This window comes from Phyllopteryx taeniolatus, chromosome 8 (genome assembly GCF_024500385.1).
Source record: "Phyllopteryx taeniolatus isolate TA_2022b chromosome 8, UOR_Ptae_1.2, whole genome shotgun sequence".
In the NCBI taxonomy this organism is placed as follows: Eukaryota; Metazoa; Chordata; class Actinopteri; order Syngnathiformes; family Syngnathidae; genus Phyllopteryx; species Phyllopteryx taeniolatus.
The window spans coordinates 17,708,536-17,724,748 of record NC_084509.1 but is presented as its reverse complement, the minus strand read 5'-3'; the positions used below and the strand labels follow the sequence as shown (position 1 = coordinate 17,724,748).

The following is a 16,213-nucleotide window of genomic DNA, read 5'->3' as shown; positions in this document are numbered from 1 at the left end:
TAAAAGACAGAAGTGGAGTGCATTTGCTTTTAGGTAACAGTGATGTTTTGATATTCAGTTGTGTTCAAAAATTCAGGTCTAGGTTCCTTTATTGAGTTATTCATTGAAAAAACGTTGGGATAGGCTCCAGCACGCCCCCGACCCTAGTGAGGAGAAGCGGCTCAGAAAATGGATGGATGAATGAAAGCACACGGTGTGTTTCTTTGAAAATGAACATCCATCCATCCATTTTCAACACCGCTTATCCTGGTTAGGGTCACAGGACGCTGGAGCCTATCCCAGCTGACTTCGGGCGAAAGGCGGACTACACCCTGAACTGGTCACCAGTCAGTCGCAGGACACATACAGACACGGACAACCATTCGCACTCACATTCACAATGTCACTGAGTGGGAACTGAACCCACGCTGCCTGCACCAAAGTCAGGCGAGTGTACCACTACACCATCAGTGACTTGAAAATGAACATTCACATCAAAACATGATGAAAGCATGGGATCTTTTGAAAGGCTCATGGAGCCCACTGTACAGTAAGTCTTGGACTGTACACTTTGGGAGGAGAGCTTTGAATTCTTTGGTCTGTAGAAGGCATAACTCAGATCCAACTGACCAAAGTCAGTAGTAGAAGTAGAATTATTTGGAACCTCTGAAGACTCACAACTTTTTGAAAAGACATCACTAAACTTTGCAGGATTAGCAAATTATTCACACAAAAACACATCCCTGAGCACTCGCCACTCGTTAAAGCTATGTCCCAAAACAAAATTGGGACAAAACGATAATAACTCCACTGGCAGCCACTCAGCACGCACACTGTGGGATGAGCGAAAATGAAATTGATTTGAAAATCCTACGTTGGCCTGGGATGGAATAGAAGGGATTATTGTGCTGATTGAACTAATACTGTGTCCTACCCTGGTTCCTCCCACCCCAAACCACCATTGCTATTCATCTGTTTCTACAAGTCTTGATGGGCGCATACTCTGCGACAATGAAATTTATTTGCACTTGATCCTTGCCATTATCCCCATTTTCTTATATCAGTACGCTCTGTGTCAAAGTAGAATTGATGGACATTTCATCCATCCATCCATTTAGCTATAACACCCCCCCCCCCCTTAAAAAAGAGAAAGAGAGACAGAGACACACATAGAGAGAGAGAGAGAGAGAGATGCAGACAAAGAAATGTTATTTACTCCAAAATGAGATGAGATCAAGTGCAAACATCATATAAATGATTATTGACTTACAAAGATAATAATTCACTTTTATTGACACAGTGAGAGTATTTCTACAGCCTACTGAAATACTTTTCTAATTGTTTTTGCTATATGAGAAGTGCTAAATATTGGGAAAACCTCAGTATGATACAGTGCATGTGCATACATACTCAATTCATACGTAAATCATTATGTTAATGAATGAATTTGTTTAATCAGAATCAGAATCATCTTTATTTGCCAAGTATGTCCAAAACACACAAGGAATTTGTCTCCGGTAGTTGGAGCCGCTCTAGTACAACAGACAGTCAATTTCCAGAACACTTTGGAGACATACAGACATTGACAAAAAACAATTGTGCAAAAAGATGCAGAGTCCTCTAGCACTTAGAGCAGTTCGATTGACTAATATTGCAATAGACCGGTGCAATGACCATTGTGTAAGGGGCGCTGAGACTTCAAGGAGTGTATGCGGTTTAAAGTGACGAGTAGTGCGATAATCTGGGACAATGTTGGTTGTGCAAATGTTACAGATACTCCTCAATCAGTGTGCAAAGGAGCAGATGCTACTCTGGCATGAGTGGCCAGTATATGCAAATAGTGCAGCATGGCGAGACAACTACAGTGAGTGCACGAGTAATACATAATTGGCCCCACAGAAATGTGACAACGAACTCAAGTCAAAAAATTGCCAGCTTGTTGTAATGGAATTATAGGTTAGCTGTTTAAGAAGTTGATCGCAAGAGGGAAGAAGCTGTTGGAATGTCTACTAGTTCTAGTTTGCATTGATCGGTAGCGCCTACCTGAGGGAAGGAGCTGGAAGAGCTGGTGACCGGGGTGCGGAGGGTCCGAGAGGATTTTGCCTGCCCTTGTCTTAGTTCTGGCAGCGTGCAAGTCCTCAATGGTGGGTAGGGGGGTACCGACAATCCTTTCAGCAGTTTTGATTGTCCGTTGCAGTCGGAGTTTGTCCTTTTTTGTAGCAGCACCAAACCAGACTGTGATTGAAGAACACAGGACTGATTCGATGACCGCTGTGTAGAACTGTCTCAGCAGCTCCGGTGGCAGGCCGTGCTTTCTCAGAAGCCGCAGGAAGTACATCCTCTGCTGGGCCTTTTTGAGGACGGAGTTGATGTTGGTCGCCCACTCGTCCTGAGAGATTGTAATTCCCAGGAACTTGAAGGTCTCGACGGTTGACACAAGGCAGCTGGACAACGTGAGGGGGAGCTGTGGCGATGGATGCCTCCTGAAGTCCACGATCATCTCTACAGTCTTGAGCGTGTTCAGCTCCAGGTTGTGTCGGCCGCACCACAGCTCCAGCCGCTCCGCTTCCTGTCGATATGCAGACTCGTCACCGTCCTTGATGAGGCCGATGACAGTGGTGTCATCTGCAAACTTCAGGAGTTTGACAGTCGGGTTCGCTGAGGTGCAGTCGTTCGTGTAGAGAGAGAAGAGCAGCGGAGCGAGGACACAACCTTGGGGCGCCCCAGTGCTGATGCTGCGTGTGGATGAGGTGGCCTCCCCCAGTCTGACCTGCTGTGTCCTGCCCGTCTGAAAGCTGTAAATCCACTGGCAGATGGCAGGTGAGACGCTGAGCTGGAGAAGCTTGGATGAAAGGAGTTCAGGGATGATGGTGTTGAACGCTGAGCTGAAGTCCACGAACAGGATCCTCGCGTAGGTCCCTGCACTGTCGAGGTGTTCTAGGATGAAGTGCAGTCCCATGTTGACTGCATCATCCGCAGACCTGTTCGCTTGGTAGGCAAACTGCAGGGGGTCCAGCAGGGGACCTGTGACACTCTTGAGGTGGTCCAGCACGAGACGTTCAAAGGACTTCATGACCACAGATGTCAAGGCGACAGGCCTGTAGTCATTCAGACCCGAGATTGCAGGTTTCTCGGGGACTGGAATGATGGTGGAGCGTTTGAAACAGGATGGAACTTCGCACAATCAATACAATTGTGCTAATCATATCAATCATGTTTTTTGAATGACTAAAAAGGCACTATTTTTGTATCTAATTTTGTATTGCAGGTGTACCTAATTGGAAATATTTTGATTTGATTTAAAATGTACTCAGAAAACGCTAGAACTCTGAAAGTGTGAATTTCTAAGACCATAACGTGCTGTAATAATCAAACGCAGTGATATCAATATCCACTGCTAATACTCTCACTACTCATTACTTTCTCTGGCCTTAGTGAGTCTCAGTTACCACTGCAAATTTATTACTGTAAGTAAAATCTACACCTGTATTTAACATCCCATCCAACCAATCTCACTATCCAAAAAAAAATAAAAATAAAAAAAAAATAAAAAGATAATATCTGAGGAAGGTTTTGATGCATGTCCTGATGCAAAGCACAGCTTCAGAGTCATCTCTCTCTATCTGACACGAATGGGTATACTTTTTAAAAAGCACAGAAATTTCATCCAAGGCAGAATTGAATGCCTTAGTACAGTGGTCCCCAAGCACAGATAGTTTGAAGAAAAAAAAACTAAGAAAAAAAATTACATGTGTGTGTGTGTGTGTGTGTGTGTGTGTGTGTATATATATATATATATATATATATATATATATATATATATATACACCCCCCGTCGAGGATTCGCATGACATCATGACATCAGGAGACTAAAGGCTTCTTTATACTCGCTGACGTCACTACGGGTGTCCCTTGCATAGTTTGCCTTTATACTCGAGCAAGTAGAGATTTACACAATTTTTTATAGGATGTCGTCAAATTATCGTTATCGTAAAATTAAAAAAATATATCTTGAGATATTTTTATTTGCCCATATCACCCACTCCTAGTTCCCAGGTGTTTTAAGAAAACGTCTCTGACATTCTCCAGTGCACAAACTCAAAGGAACATCCACTTATATCATATCAGTTGAAATCACTTAGTTTTGAGGCCGTGGGGGCTTTTCTGTCTCATGCAATCGAGCCGCTGTTCACTCTGCCCGTATTTACAACGCCCAGTAGAGGTTTTGTTACCATGATGACCAGGGGTGGAGCTAGCATGTTGTGAATAGGCGAGTGGCTACTTGTTCTGAAACAGCTCAGAGTCTGAAAACAAAAGCAAACCTGCATAAGTAAAAGCCTAATTTTCACTCGTGATGTCAGCACTTCATCACCAAACCACCAAATCACACTTATCAATTAGTGGAGCAGATCTGCACAGATAGCGCATGCAGTGGACACATTGACAAGCACAAATACCTCCTACCTCCACATCGACAAATTCTCTGAATATTTGAGTACAGTTTGTGCTAAGGCTGGTAACGCTGTTTGCAAATCCTAATCTGTGCTAACACTGAAGCTATTCCCTGTGTTTTCCCACGGCTGGACTCCAGCTGTTGCTTGGAAATGGCGGCTCTATGGCCATTCCAGCTGCCTAGTCATGGGAAACTCGGTGTGGGGGCAGTATTATGTTAATTAGCCATATAGCTACCTCACAATCGGGCGAAATTCCGAATAGCTCACTTGCAAACACTATTTTGAAAATGGGCAGCTAATAAAAGATTTACTAGGTTGATTCATTTGACACTTGGTGGGTAGGCAGACACTCCAGATACCAAACTATTTGTATAAAAGCAATTTAAAAGTCACATTTTCATCACGTCCTCTTTAAAACAATAGGCCAAGATGCAATAAAGGTGCTGTGAAGAATGGAGAGTTTGACGTTACCCACATCTTGAAACTGTGTGAAAACAACTGCTGTTATGTCCCTCCCTAGATTAAAAATGATAAGGTAAGGGCCCATGCTATCGGGAGTCAGATGTCACGATAGGCAGATTCAAATGATCAGAATGTTAAAGCAGCTTGTAGAGAAATACGTAGAGGACCTTCAGTAATCTTTGGAATCAGTCAACACCACTTCGTTCAAATAGTTACATAATCCTCATATACTGTATTCAATAGCGGGCCATAGAAAGCACATGACGTATGTGTGAAAATGTTAATCAGTGCAAGCTGTGCATAGCGGCTGCTCTCTAAAGCAATCTTCATTGTCAGATTAACCTATTGATAGCGTGCTTGGGAAGCGAGTTCAGAGGTTAAGAATAGCTTAATCTTTACATCTGAAGCTGATTTACAGTTTGAGGCAAAAAATGTAAAAAATGCCATATGCATACAAAAATATGAAAAAAGTGTTAGCTGTCACTTTTGTGACAAAAATTGAGAAACATTTGCATGGGCATATCCATGGTTCCTGGTACCATTAAATATAATTCAGTTTTACAATACATTTTGCTCATTACTCATACACATGTACAGTGACACATTAAATAATGCCACGATTAGTTAAATCAGCCCTGGCAAACCCGTGGCTCGCGATCCGCATGCGGCTCTTTGATCGGCTTTATGCGGCTCTTATGTTAACGCCGCTCTCTACTGCCCATTGCCAGGCAACCTGGAAACACTCGGAACAGACTACACAATTCTCCATAATGAAAACGTGCCATATAAACACCTCAGCTGGAATTAACAGACCAAATGCGGATGGAATTTAATGTGTTTTTGCAGTGGTGGAATGTTTCTTTTCCTAGACTGATCAGAAGTAAATTTTCATCATGTAAACCATGAATGCGAATGTGTCGGGTTACGCTCTGTCTTGATGAAAATGTGCGGTGACGTCATCGTTTACGCAAGCAATATGCCGGCTTCCCACCAGAGTTCGTATTTGATGGGGGAGCTAGAGCTTATGTCATCTGAATTTGGACAAGAGGTGGGGTATACTATGGACTGGCCGCTAGTCAATCGCAGGGCATTACTAAAACCAATAATCAAATGCAATTGGAATGATGCGTAATATGATGAGTAAACGTATCCAGTCTTACAAATACAAACAAACCTCTGAGGACAACCATAATCCTGATGTGGACGAGGGAAAAGATTAATTTAAAACATTATTTCATTTTGCACTTCTTTAATGGCTTAATGCAGCAAAATCCACAAATCACTGTCACAACAACTCATTTTCTTTCTTGCTTTGATTCTCTTTATTATCATTTACAGTTTTTCATCCACTTCCTGAATAAAATGTCAAGTGGTCCTTTGTATTAACTTCTGTAGCTGACACTCATAATACTGTTCTCTGGGTTGCCATGACAACAGAAAGTCTGTATTCTCTGTTTAATTAGAATTATTTTATGTGCATTTATATTTATATTATATATATATATATATATATATATATATATATATATATATAGTCATGGTTTTCTGTCAAATCTTGTTGGAATGTTTTATTTAGAGAATACTTGGTGAAAAATCACTTCCTGTTCGGGTCACGTCTGTCGGATGTCATGTGACATCCGACAGAGTGAGAGATCAACAGAACCAGGGGAGTATGATCGTGTGGGGGACTTTTGTGAACTTTGATTGATCTACTGCTTGTTTACAAGGCGCACAAGGTATGTAAATCTTTTGTTTATTGGGCACTTGTGTCAAATAAATGATTGTAATTTATGTGTTTGTTTATATACTTTTTTGTTACTAGTTTTCACGTTGTTCCATATCTGAAGAGCAGTAAAGCCATTGTGGACATCAATAAGAAGCGTCGTTTCGTTATTGGAGTAGATACATACTTCAATGTCACGCCTAATGGGGAATGGTAAATGAAATGACACATATTTTCATTGACAGTTATGCAATTAATTCACAATTTGAAACAGTTTGCAGGTGTCTAAAAAAGGTATTTTACATTTTTTTGTCAAAATACACAAAGGATTACGGCACAATTAACATCTACTTGTCACACTCTGGTTAAAGTCACTGTTTTGGGGGACCGCTCTGTCTCATGCAAATGCCGAGTACGGCTCCCATGATAACTGGGGTTGGAGATAGCGTCACAAAACGAGGACTAGGAGATGTTGACAGCTTAATGCAATTTACGCCTCGAGCAACTATTTTTCCAAAAGCAATTAGCAACAAATCGAGTGACTTTTGTGAGTTTGTTGAAGAATTCTCGAGACTCTCTCAGCATCAGATGTTTACCCCACAGCATTCAGAGCGGAAATGAATTGCCAAAACATGGTTGCTTGATTTCACACTGTGGGCAGAAACTTCAGCAATCCAACTATTTGTATATAAATAACAAAAAAGTAAAATGTCCATAATACATCCCACTCTATTGTGTATTTCTAATTATCTTATTTATATGTAAAATGTAGCCAGGATCCGTTCCTGTATGCACTGAATTAATAAAGAGGCAATCCCTGTGAAACCTCATGTGGCCAATTAAAAATTATATGAAAGAAAGAAATAAAATGCCTGTATTGTAGAAACTAAGGAGTATAATAAACTATTTGGTTTATTGTACGTCAAACTTCTTTTGATGGCAAACTGCCATTTATTGTGAATGGGGAATGGACAAAACTGTGTGCTATGCAGCAGAGCTGTATTTCACGTTTCTCCACTAGATCATTTTTTGTCCATATGACTGGGCAGTCCATGCAAGTTACAAGTATGGGAGGGGTGGGGGGAGCAGCCTGAAAAAAACTGAGGTTGTCAAGATGAGTGACAGTCAAACTTAGCAACATTTGGATGCATTAGGGAAACACTACTACAACCCCAATTACAATGAAGTTGGGACGTTGTCCATCCATCCATTTTCTTAGCCGCTTCTCCTCACAAGGGTCGCAGGCGTGCTGGAGCCTATCCCAGCTATCATCGGGCAGGAGGCGGGGTACACCCTGTACTGGTTGCCAACCAATCGCAGGGCACATACAAACAAACAACCATTCACACTCACATGCACACCTACGGGCAATTTAGGTGCAATTCAGTACGGGCAAACTGCCTTTCCATTTTTCATCCTCTTTAGTGTTTTTCTAACTTACTTACTAATCCCTGCTATTTCCTGGTCCACCACACTTGCCTCTGCCACTCTTCCTTCTCTTTCGTTTTCCTCATTCATCGACTTCTTTCCATCTATCTAGCACACTACTGGCACCAGTCAACACATTTCCATTTCTATCCTTAATCACCCTAACCTGCTGCATATCCTTCCCATCTCTATCCCTCTGTCTGGCTAACCTGTATATATCTTTCTCTCCTTCTTTGGTGTTCAACCTGGCATGCATGTCATCATATACCTCTTGTTTAGCCTTTGCCACATCTACCTTCGCCCGACATCGCATCTCCACGTTTGCTTGTCTCCTCTCCTCTGTCCTTTCAGTGTCCCACTTCTTCTTAGCTAACCAATTTCCTTGTATGATTTCCTGTACTTTGAGGTTCCACCCCCAAGTCTCCTTCCCTTTCCTACCTGAAGATACACCAAGTACTCTCCTGCCTGTCTTTTCCATCACGTTGGCTGTAGTGGTCCAGTCTTCTGGAAGGTCCCCCTGTCCACCAAGAGCCTGTCTCACCTCTTCTCGAAAAGCCACACAACGCTCTTCCTTTTTCAGCTTCCACCACATGGTTCTCTTCTCTGCCTTTGTCTTCTTCATCTTACTCTCCAGGACCAGAGTCATCTTACATACCACAATCCTATGCTTTCTAGCCACACTCCAACCTATCACTACCTTACAGTCAGTAACCTCCTTCAAATTACATCGTCTGCAGAAGATGTAATCTACCTGCATGCTTCTACCTCCGCTGTTGTAGGTCACTCTATGTTCCTGCCTCTTCTGGAAGAAAGTGTTCACTACAGCCATTTCTATCCTTTTTGCAAAGTCTACCACCATCTGTCCCTCCAAGTTCTTTTCCTGGATGCCAAATGTACCCATCACTTCTTCATCACCCTTGTTTCCTTCACCACCACGTCCATTATAATCTGCACCATCCACGACTCTCTTTCTGTCTGGGATGCTCAGAACAACCTTGTCGAGCTCCGTGGTGTCAAACGTACGGCCCGTGGGCAGGAACCGGCCCGTCAGGCGGTCCAATCTAGCCTGCAGGGGTTGTTCTTCTTGTCAGGCAAGTTTTAGTTCATTTGTACATACAGATTCTTATTTTGAAACTCATATTTTTATTTTTATTTTATTTTCACCATAGAACCGGAAGTGTTGTGAGTCGTGTACACGCAGCTGAGAGACAAAGAGAACGGCGGGCTTCCAATCCAGATGCAGTAAGAGACTTAGTGTGCTCCTTCAGAAGCAACGCCTGTATGTATCATATCATATACGGTTTATTAAGTAATTTCATATGAAAATGTGTAGTTACAAACAAGTTTGTGAAGTTACTAGGTACATGGATTTATTAAAGCCTGGGTAAAAATGGCTGGGTTGCATCAGTCCGGCGTAAAAGCTGTTCCAAACAAATCATGCGAGTGACTCGCTGTTGTGGCGACCCCTGACGGGGAAAATCTGAAAGTCACATCTTTAGTGAGATGTAGGCTACTATGCTAACAGTTGGAGAGGGCTTGCTAATTGTTTGTGCAGACCAATGCTAACCTCATATAGATTTACTGTTTGGGTTTTCTGCTTTTTATGGCACGCTCCTTGGGTGACAATTATTTTAGCAGCTAGATTTAAGTTTCTATTTTGCACTTACTGCACATAGCTAATACCAGTACATGTATTTTGTCTTCATTGTCGTTTTTTTATTCCTCTTTCAATCTGCTTCATGTCAAGACCGTACATTTAAGCTACAAACTATAATGAGGACATGCTTTGTATTGTCTTTTCACAGAAGGCTAAAAGACTGGAGCAAAGTAAGCTTACTTCAGATGCTGTGCACTGTGAAGAATACAGTTCTGTGAAAATGAATACTGGTACTATAGAAATATTTTAAGAAACTGGAAATTGCAAATTATCAGTAACCGGCTTCTGTTAAAAAGAGGTTGCTTTGGTGGAACCATTTAAAATTTTCATTAACTGCCACAACTTGTATGTATTTTTATGTATACATTTACAAGGCAGGGCAATAACTGTACCCTCATTCTGAGAAGTTCCAACTCTAGTTTGTATGGTGTGATTAATCAGTTGAGGTTGACAAGATTTCCAGATAAATGTGGAAATTGATGATTTTAAATCGATTAAAAAAAATCTTAATCATAACTTGTTGTACAAAAGGTGCGTGCAGAGTATATACATACAGTTTATAGATCTACTGTGATCTATAAATTACACTCAGTTTTCTTAAGAAATTTCATCTTGCTCATATCATTTTAAACAAGATTTGCAGCAAGCGTCAATAAAAGTTAATATTTTCCAAATGTACTTGTAATTATTTTCACCCCCCCAAAAAAAAAAGAATTTGAATTGTCATCATTTATAAATGTTGGGAAATTACTGTACTGGTCCGGCCCACCTGACATGAATGGGGGGGAATGTGGCCCGCGAACCAAAATAAGTGTGACACCCCTGGTCTAGTTCCTTCCAGAATTTCTCTTTCACCTTGGTCACATCCTACCTGTGGGGCATAGCCACAAATTATATTATACATAACACCCTCAATTTCAAGTTTCAGCCTCATCACTCGATCTGACACCCTTTTCACCCCCAAGACATTCTTAGCTAACTCTTCCTTTAAAATAACCCCTACTCCCATTTCTCTTCCCATCCACACCATGGTAAAATAATTTGAACCCTGCCCGTAAACTTCTAGCCTTACTGCCTTTCCACCTGCTCTCCTGGACGCACAATATAGCTATCCATCCATCCATCCTTTTTCTGAGCCGCTTATTCTTACAAGGGTCGCGGGAGTGCTGGAGCCTATCCCAGCTATCATTGGGCAGGAGGTGGGGCACACCCTGAACTGGTTGCCAGCCAATCGCAGGGCAACAATATATCTAACTTTCTCCTAATCATCATGTCAACCAACTTCCTAGATTTTCAGGTCATAAAATATAATGATAATATATAATAGATAAGATAATAATAATTATAATCATTTTAAAACATAAAATAAAATGTGTGTCCCATCACTGCACTCCACTGTCAGCACATTTCCTGCACATATCAGTTCCGAATACAATTATAGTAAAGCAGCAAAGGCGTGTCATGTGGTGGGTAGTTAAGGAGGTCTGCAGGAAGGGGCTGCAAAGTGCCAAAAGAAAAAAAACAAAACAAACAAAAAACTCATTATTCATACTCTGCCCAAACCCATGGTTTACATCACGTGGCCACTGACATCTGCCCAGTAGTGTTGACAGCTTGCATTGTCTAGGATGCGATTATGGGGGGTGCAAGGGATGCCAGGGTATTACAGTGACAAAACAAACAAAAAAATGACTCCATGTAACAAACAATATGAATTTGAAGACAGCTTAATAATGCAAATACTAGATGTGAATAAAATGAAGTTTCGACTTCATGTCCCAGATTCATTCAAAATTGCCGGTGCGTTGTTTGTTAACCACCCACAGTAAATAAAGATTGCAATACATAGCTTGCCTTGCTGTGCATCTCAGAGGCGCACTTTGCTTTATTGTACAATGAATGATACGAGGCTTGTGTGCCGTGACGAAATAAAACGCATCTCCGACCGAATAATTCTCTGACAACACGAACACATTAGCACAAAACACATCCATTTGGACACTCTTCGAGTCAGAATTGGCCCCGAATTGGGTGGTTAGATGGTTGTTCGGACAAGTTATACATCCAAAATGTCAACACCGCTCCATTCCACTTCCAGCCTATCAGTACGGGGAAGGGATGCTGCCAAAGTTATAAAACGAGCCTTGTTTACCTTATAATGGCTGTGTCGCCCTGACGGACCGTGATGTTGTCGGTGGCCCGCTGCATATCCACACTCCGGACGGGGAATCCTGTTGGAAGAAGACATAGCAGTCTGAAAAAAGAAGCCTGCAACTGCCTCCAACACGATTTGCGCCCGACGAGCATTTTTTGGTATTTTTTTTTTAAAAGCTCTGCAGCGCGCAATAGATCCAAAAGATGGAAAGAAACAAAATGAATCGAAGTAGTTGTCCAGCAGTCTTGGGTCCTACGCAGTCCAGTAAAAATACTTGTGGTTGAAAATGTGCAGTGTTGTCCTTGCACAACAGACCAATAATGTGCAACGCTTTCGGCGTCCGAAGTGCTGTGATATCTCCCCCACCCCCCCAACCAACCCCCCTCTGTGGCTCTCTCTCTCTTTCGCTCTCTGTTTATCCAGCGCCTTACTGTGATGCTCCCTATTGGTTGTCAGGACAAAAGCACCCACCGAGGTCCCTTTAAGTGGCACACAGAACAAGCACTGGGCAATCAATAAAGGGACAAGAGTTTTTGAGTTACACATGACATGGCTTTTTATTCTTTTTTTGATTTTGTTAAAGTACCTATGAAATGAAATAACAGATTTATTTCTAAATACATTGGACATGTTTGAAGATAATTACTGAAAACAACTGATAACTAGCCGGCACAGTGGACAACTGCCTCACAGTTCTGGGGACCGGGGTTCAAATCCCGGCCCCGCCTGTGTGGAGTTTGCATGTTCTCCCCGTGCCTGGCGGGCATGGTGGAGCCTATCCCAGCTACGTTCGGGCGAGAGGCGGGGTGCACCATGAACTGGTCGCCAGCCAATCGCAGGGCACATAGAAACAAACAACCATTCGCACTCGCATTCACACCTACGGACAATTTAGAGTCTTCAATTAACCTACCAATTCGATATTGTAGTCATTCATGTTGTTTTCTGTCTGAACGTCCTACGGTGTGAGCGGTCATGGAACGCACCTTGTGCCAAGTGTGAGTGAAGAAAATGTTTTTCTTTTTGCTTCTTCCGATGCGGCTACGGCATGTATGGATGGATGGATGGCTAGATGGATGGATTTAAGGATGTAAGACTTTCTGAAGTTGTAAAGTAAATTGTGAGATTCTTTAAATATTAAAAGCAACTGAGAATGATCCAGTTATAACCAAAAAAGAGAAACATTTAATTGGTGTGGGGTATGATGCAACCAGCCTCGAAAACTTTGAAGTACTTTTGGTCTCATTATCTGCATGATGTATTTATATATTATTTTCTTCTGACTCCCGACCTACTTGTTTCCCTCTCCACCATTCTACTTGCAGGAGAATAACTGAGCTGAAGCAGTACAACACAAAGGGGAGGAAGCTCTCCAAGGTTGTACACTATGTCCTGTGGTAGAACGTTCGAACTGCCAACAATGATGATTGCGTATAAGTCATCACTGAGTCCATTCTCACCTCCTCCATCACCAGCTGGCACATGGAGTCACCCTCTGTGTAAAGAGAATAATGTGTTGTAGTCTGCACGTCTGTAGGGCCTTAGGGGGAGCAGTAAAGATCGTGATACTCTGACAGAAGGCTAAAGTACTTCAGGACACAAAACTCACACTCCTATCCTCTTGTCAGCCCTCTGACCTCTCACACTAACACAATTCTCGTTAAATTGTTAATATTACATACATACAGGGGGAACCTTCCTCTGTTGTTGTGCTTTAAATTACATTCATGATTACATCATGATATATATAATATTCAAATGATCCTGTTCTTTTACATTTGGGGAAAATACTACACTGTACTATCAAACAAAGCTTCATCTGAATGTTATCCAGATTGCACAATATTTGAGACTTTAAAATTTCCAATCAGGAAAACCCCAGTTAGCATGTGTAGCCCCTTATAGGTCAATCAAATCTCATTAGATCATAAGCAATTGTTTGGCTTGCATACCACCATAAATTTGCCTTGATCAGGTGCTCCTTGCAAGATTTCTGACAGAGGGGTGCAAAGAATAATCAGAAGAATTGTCCAAGAGCCAAGGACCACCTGTGGAGAGCTTCAAAAAGAAACTGGAATTAGCAGGTACTGTTGTCACAAGGGCACGGTGGACGACTGGTTAGCGTGTCAGCCTCACATTTCTGAGGACAAGGGTTCAATCCCCGGCCCCGCCTGTGTGGAGTTCGCATGTTTTCCTCGTGCCTGCGTGGGTTTTCTCCGGGCACTCCGGTTTCCTCCCACATCCCAAAAACATGCATGTTAATTGAAAACTCTAAATTGCCCGTAGGTGTGAATGTGAGTGCGAATGGTTGTTTGTTTGTATGTGCCCTGCCATTGGGTGGCAACCGGTTCAGGGTGTACCCCGCCTCCTGCCCGATGATAGCTGGGATAGGCTCGAGCACGCCCGCGACCCTAGTAAGGAGAAGCGGCTCAGAAAATGGATGGATGGATGTTGTCACAAGGAAAACCGTGAGTAATGCACTCCGCCGCCATGGCCTGTATGCACGCTCACCACACAAGACCCCATTGCTGGAAAAAAAAAAAGCATATCAAAGCTCATTTAAAGTTTGCTGAACAATATTTGGACAAGCCAGTTATATACTGGGAGAATATAGTCTGGTCGGATGAGAGCAAAATTGAACCGTTTGGATGCCATAATGCACACCACGTTTGGAGGAGAAATGGTACTGCACATCACCCTAAAAACACCAACAGTGAAGTTCACAGGTGGGAACATGATGGTGTTCTTGACATAAATCTGCTGCCATCTACGAGGATGATGAAAATGAAACGAGGGTGGACATTTCAGCAGGATAATGATCCAAAACATAGTGCTAAGGAAACTCTCAATTGGTTTCAAAGAAAAACAATTATTATTGAAAGATTTTAGGTGTTGTCTTGGCTTTCCATGCCTTTTTGCACCTCCCTTTCTCCATGTGTTCAATACTTTTTCCCTGTATCATTGCACATTATTACGCACGACTTAGTTTCTGTGCTTATTTGTCCCTACTTTCTTTGAGTGTATGGATTACTTGGGTTGTTTCCAACATCTGGTGAAATTTTCATGTCAATAGCACCTTTGGAAATATATTTAATGAGAAAAATGGTGACGTGTTAAATACTTATTTCAGACACTGTATATATTGGGGCGTCAGCCTCACAGTTCTGAGGACCCGGGTTCAATCCCCGGCCCCGCCTCTGTGGAGTTTGCATGTTCTCCCCCTGCCTGCGTGGGTTTTCTCCGGGCACTCCGGTTTCCTCCCACATCCCAAAAACATGCATGAATTGAAGACTCAAAATTGCCCGTAGGTGTGAATGTGAGTGCGAATGGTTGTTTGTTTGTATGTGCCCTGCGATTGGCTGGCAACCAGTTCAGGGTGTACCCCGCCTCCTGCCCGATGATAGCTGGGATAGGCTCCAGCACGCCCGCGACCCTAGTGAGGAGAAGCGGCTCAGAAAATGGATGGATGGATGTATATATTGGATATATTTGAGTAATACATATGCATGCATCTAATTTTCAACTTGCTATTTCCGTCTTTTCATTTTTGAGTGAAGAAACATTTTCAATGCACAGTTTGTTTTTTTGTATTCTAGCCACGTCTGACATTTGGAACAAAACAAAATGAAATGAAAATCGCTTAAAAATTCAGCACGTTATTTATTTATTTATTTTTGTGTGTGTGCTCATGCCTAAAAGTCTCAATAGAAACAAATAGAGTGGAGGGGCAGGACCATAGGGGAGCTCCTGGTTCAAGCTAAAGGGAACACTATTATTGTGCAATCTATTTAATCTATCCATCCATCCGTTCTTAATAGCACTTATCCAGTTCAGGGTCACGGGGCACTGAAGCCTATCCCAGTTTACATCGAGCGAAAGGCAGACTACACCCTGAACTGGTCACCAGTCAGTCACAGGGAACATATAGACACGGACAACCATGTGTACTCATATTCACACAGTCACTGAGTGGGAACTGAACCCACAGTGCCCACACCAAAGTCAGGCGAATGTATCACGATACCATCAGTGACTCTGTTTAATCTGTTTGTTGCAAATCTCTATTTTCAACACTGTGGTGCACATAAATTCCTTGCAGAGGACACGCTTTGGCTCGCTAACTTATTCCCGGTCGCCGTTGCTACACTTGCGCCACAACACACACACGCACGCACCTCGTGTGAGCTCTTCCTCAGTAGTGCACCTCCGCCCCACACATGCAGAGTTGTCCACACACTCACACAGACGCCACACACCAGAGGTGGGAGTAAGTCTCATGTGCAAGTCACAAGCAAGTATCAAGTCATAACCTTCAAGTCTCAAGCAAGTCTAAGTCACTGTGGGACAAAAAACAA

The 16,213-nt window shown here is 42.4% G+C and overlaps 1 protein-coding gene and 1 long non-coding RNA gene across 4 annotated transcripts in view; one reads left to right on the top strand and one right to left on the bottom strand.

The window, feature by feature from the left end:
• Positions 1-16,213, bottom strand: part of lsamp (limbic system associated membrane protein) — a 333,574-nt gene that overhangs the window by 129,196 nt on the left and 188,165 nt on the right. For 2 of the 3 annotated variants that reach the window (XM_061780943.1, XM_061780944.1), the window contains one exon: positions 11,856-11,934. In XM_061780943.1, the coding sequence (XP_061636927.1) occupies positions 11,856-11,934 (79 nt within the window). Of the gene's footprint in view, positions 1-11,855; positions 12,214-16,213 lie in introns of those variants that run through there. The other variant, XM_061780942.1, reaches the window with a different exon arrangement.
• On the top strand, positions 6,543-9,613 carry LOC133481806 (uncharacterized). The gene is made up of 3 exons (XR_009789617.1): positions 6,543-6,631; positions 6,718-6,831; positions 9,216-9,613. It is a non-coding gene; the product is annotated as an uncharacterized LOC133481806 (long non-coding RNA).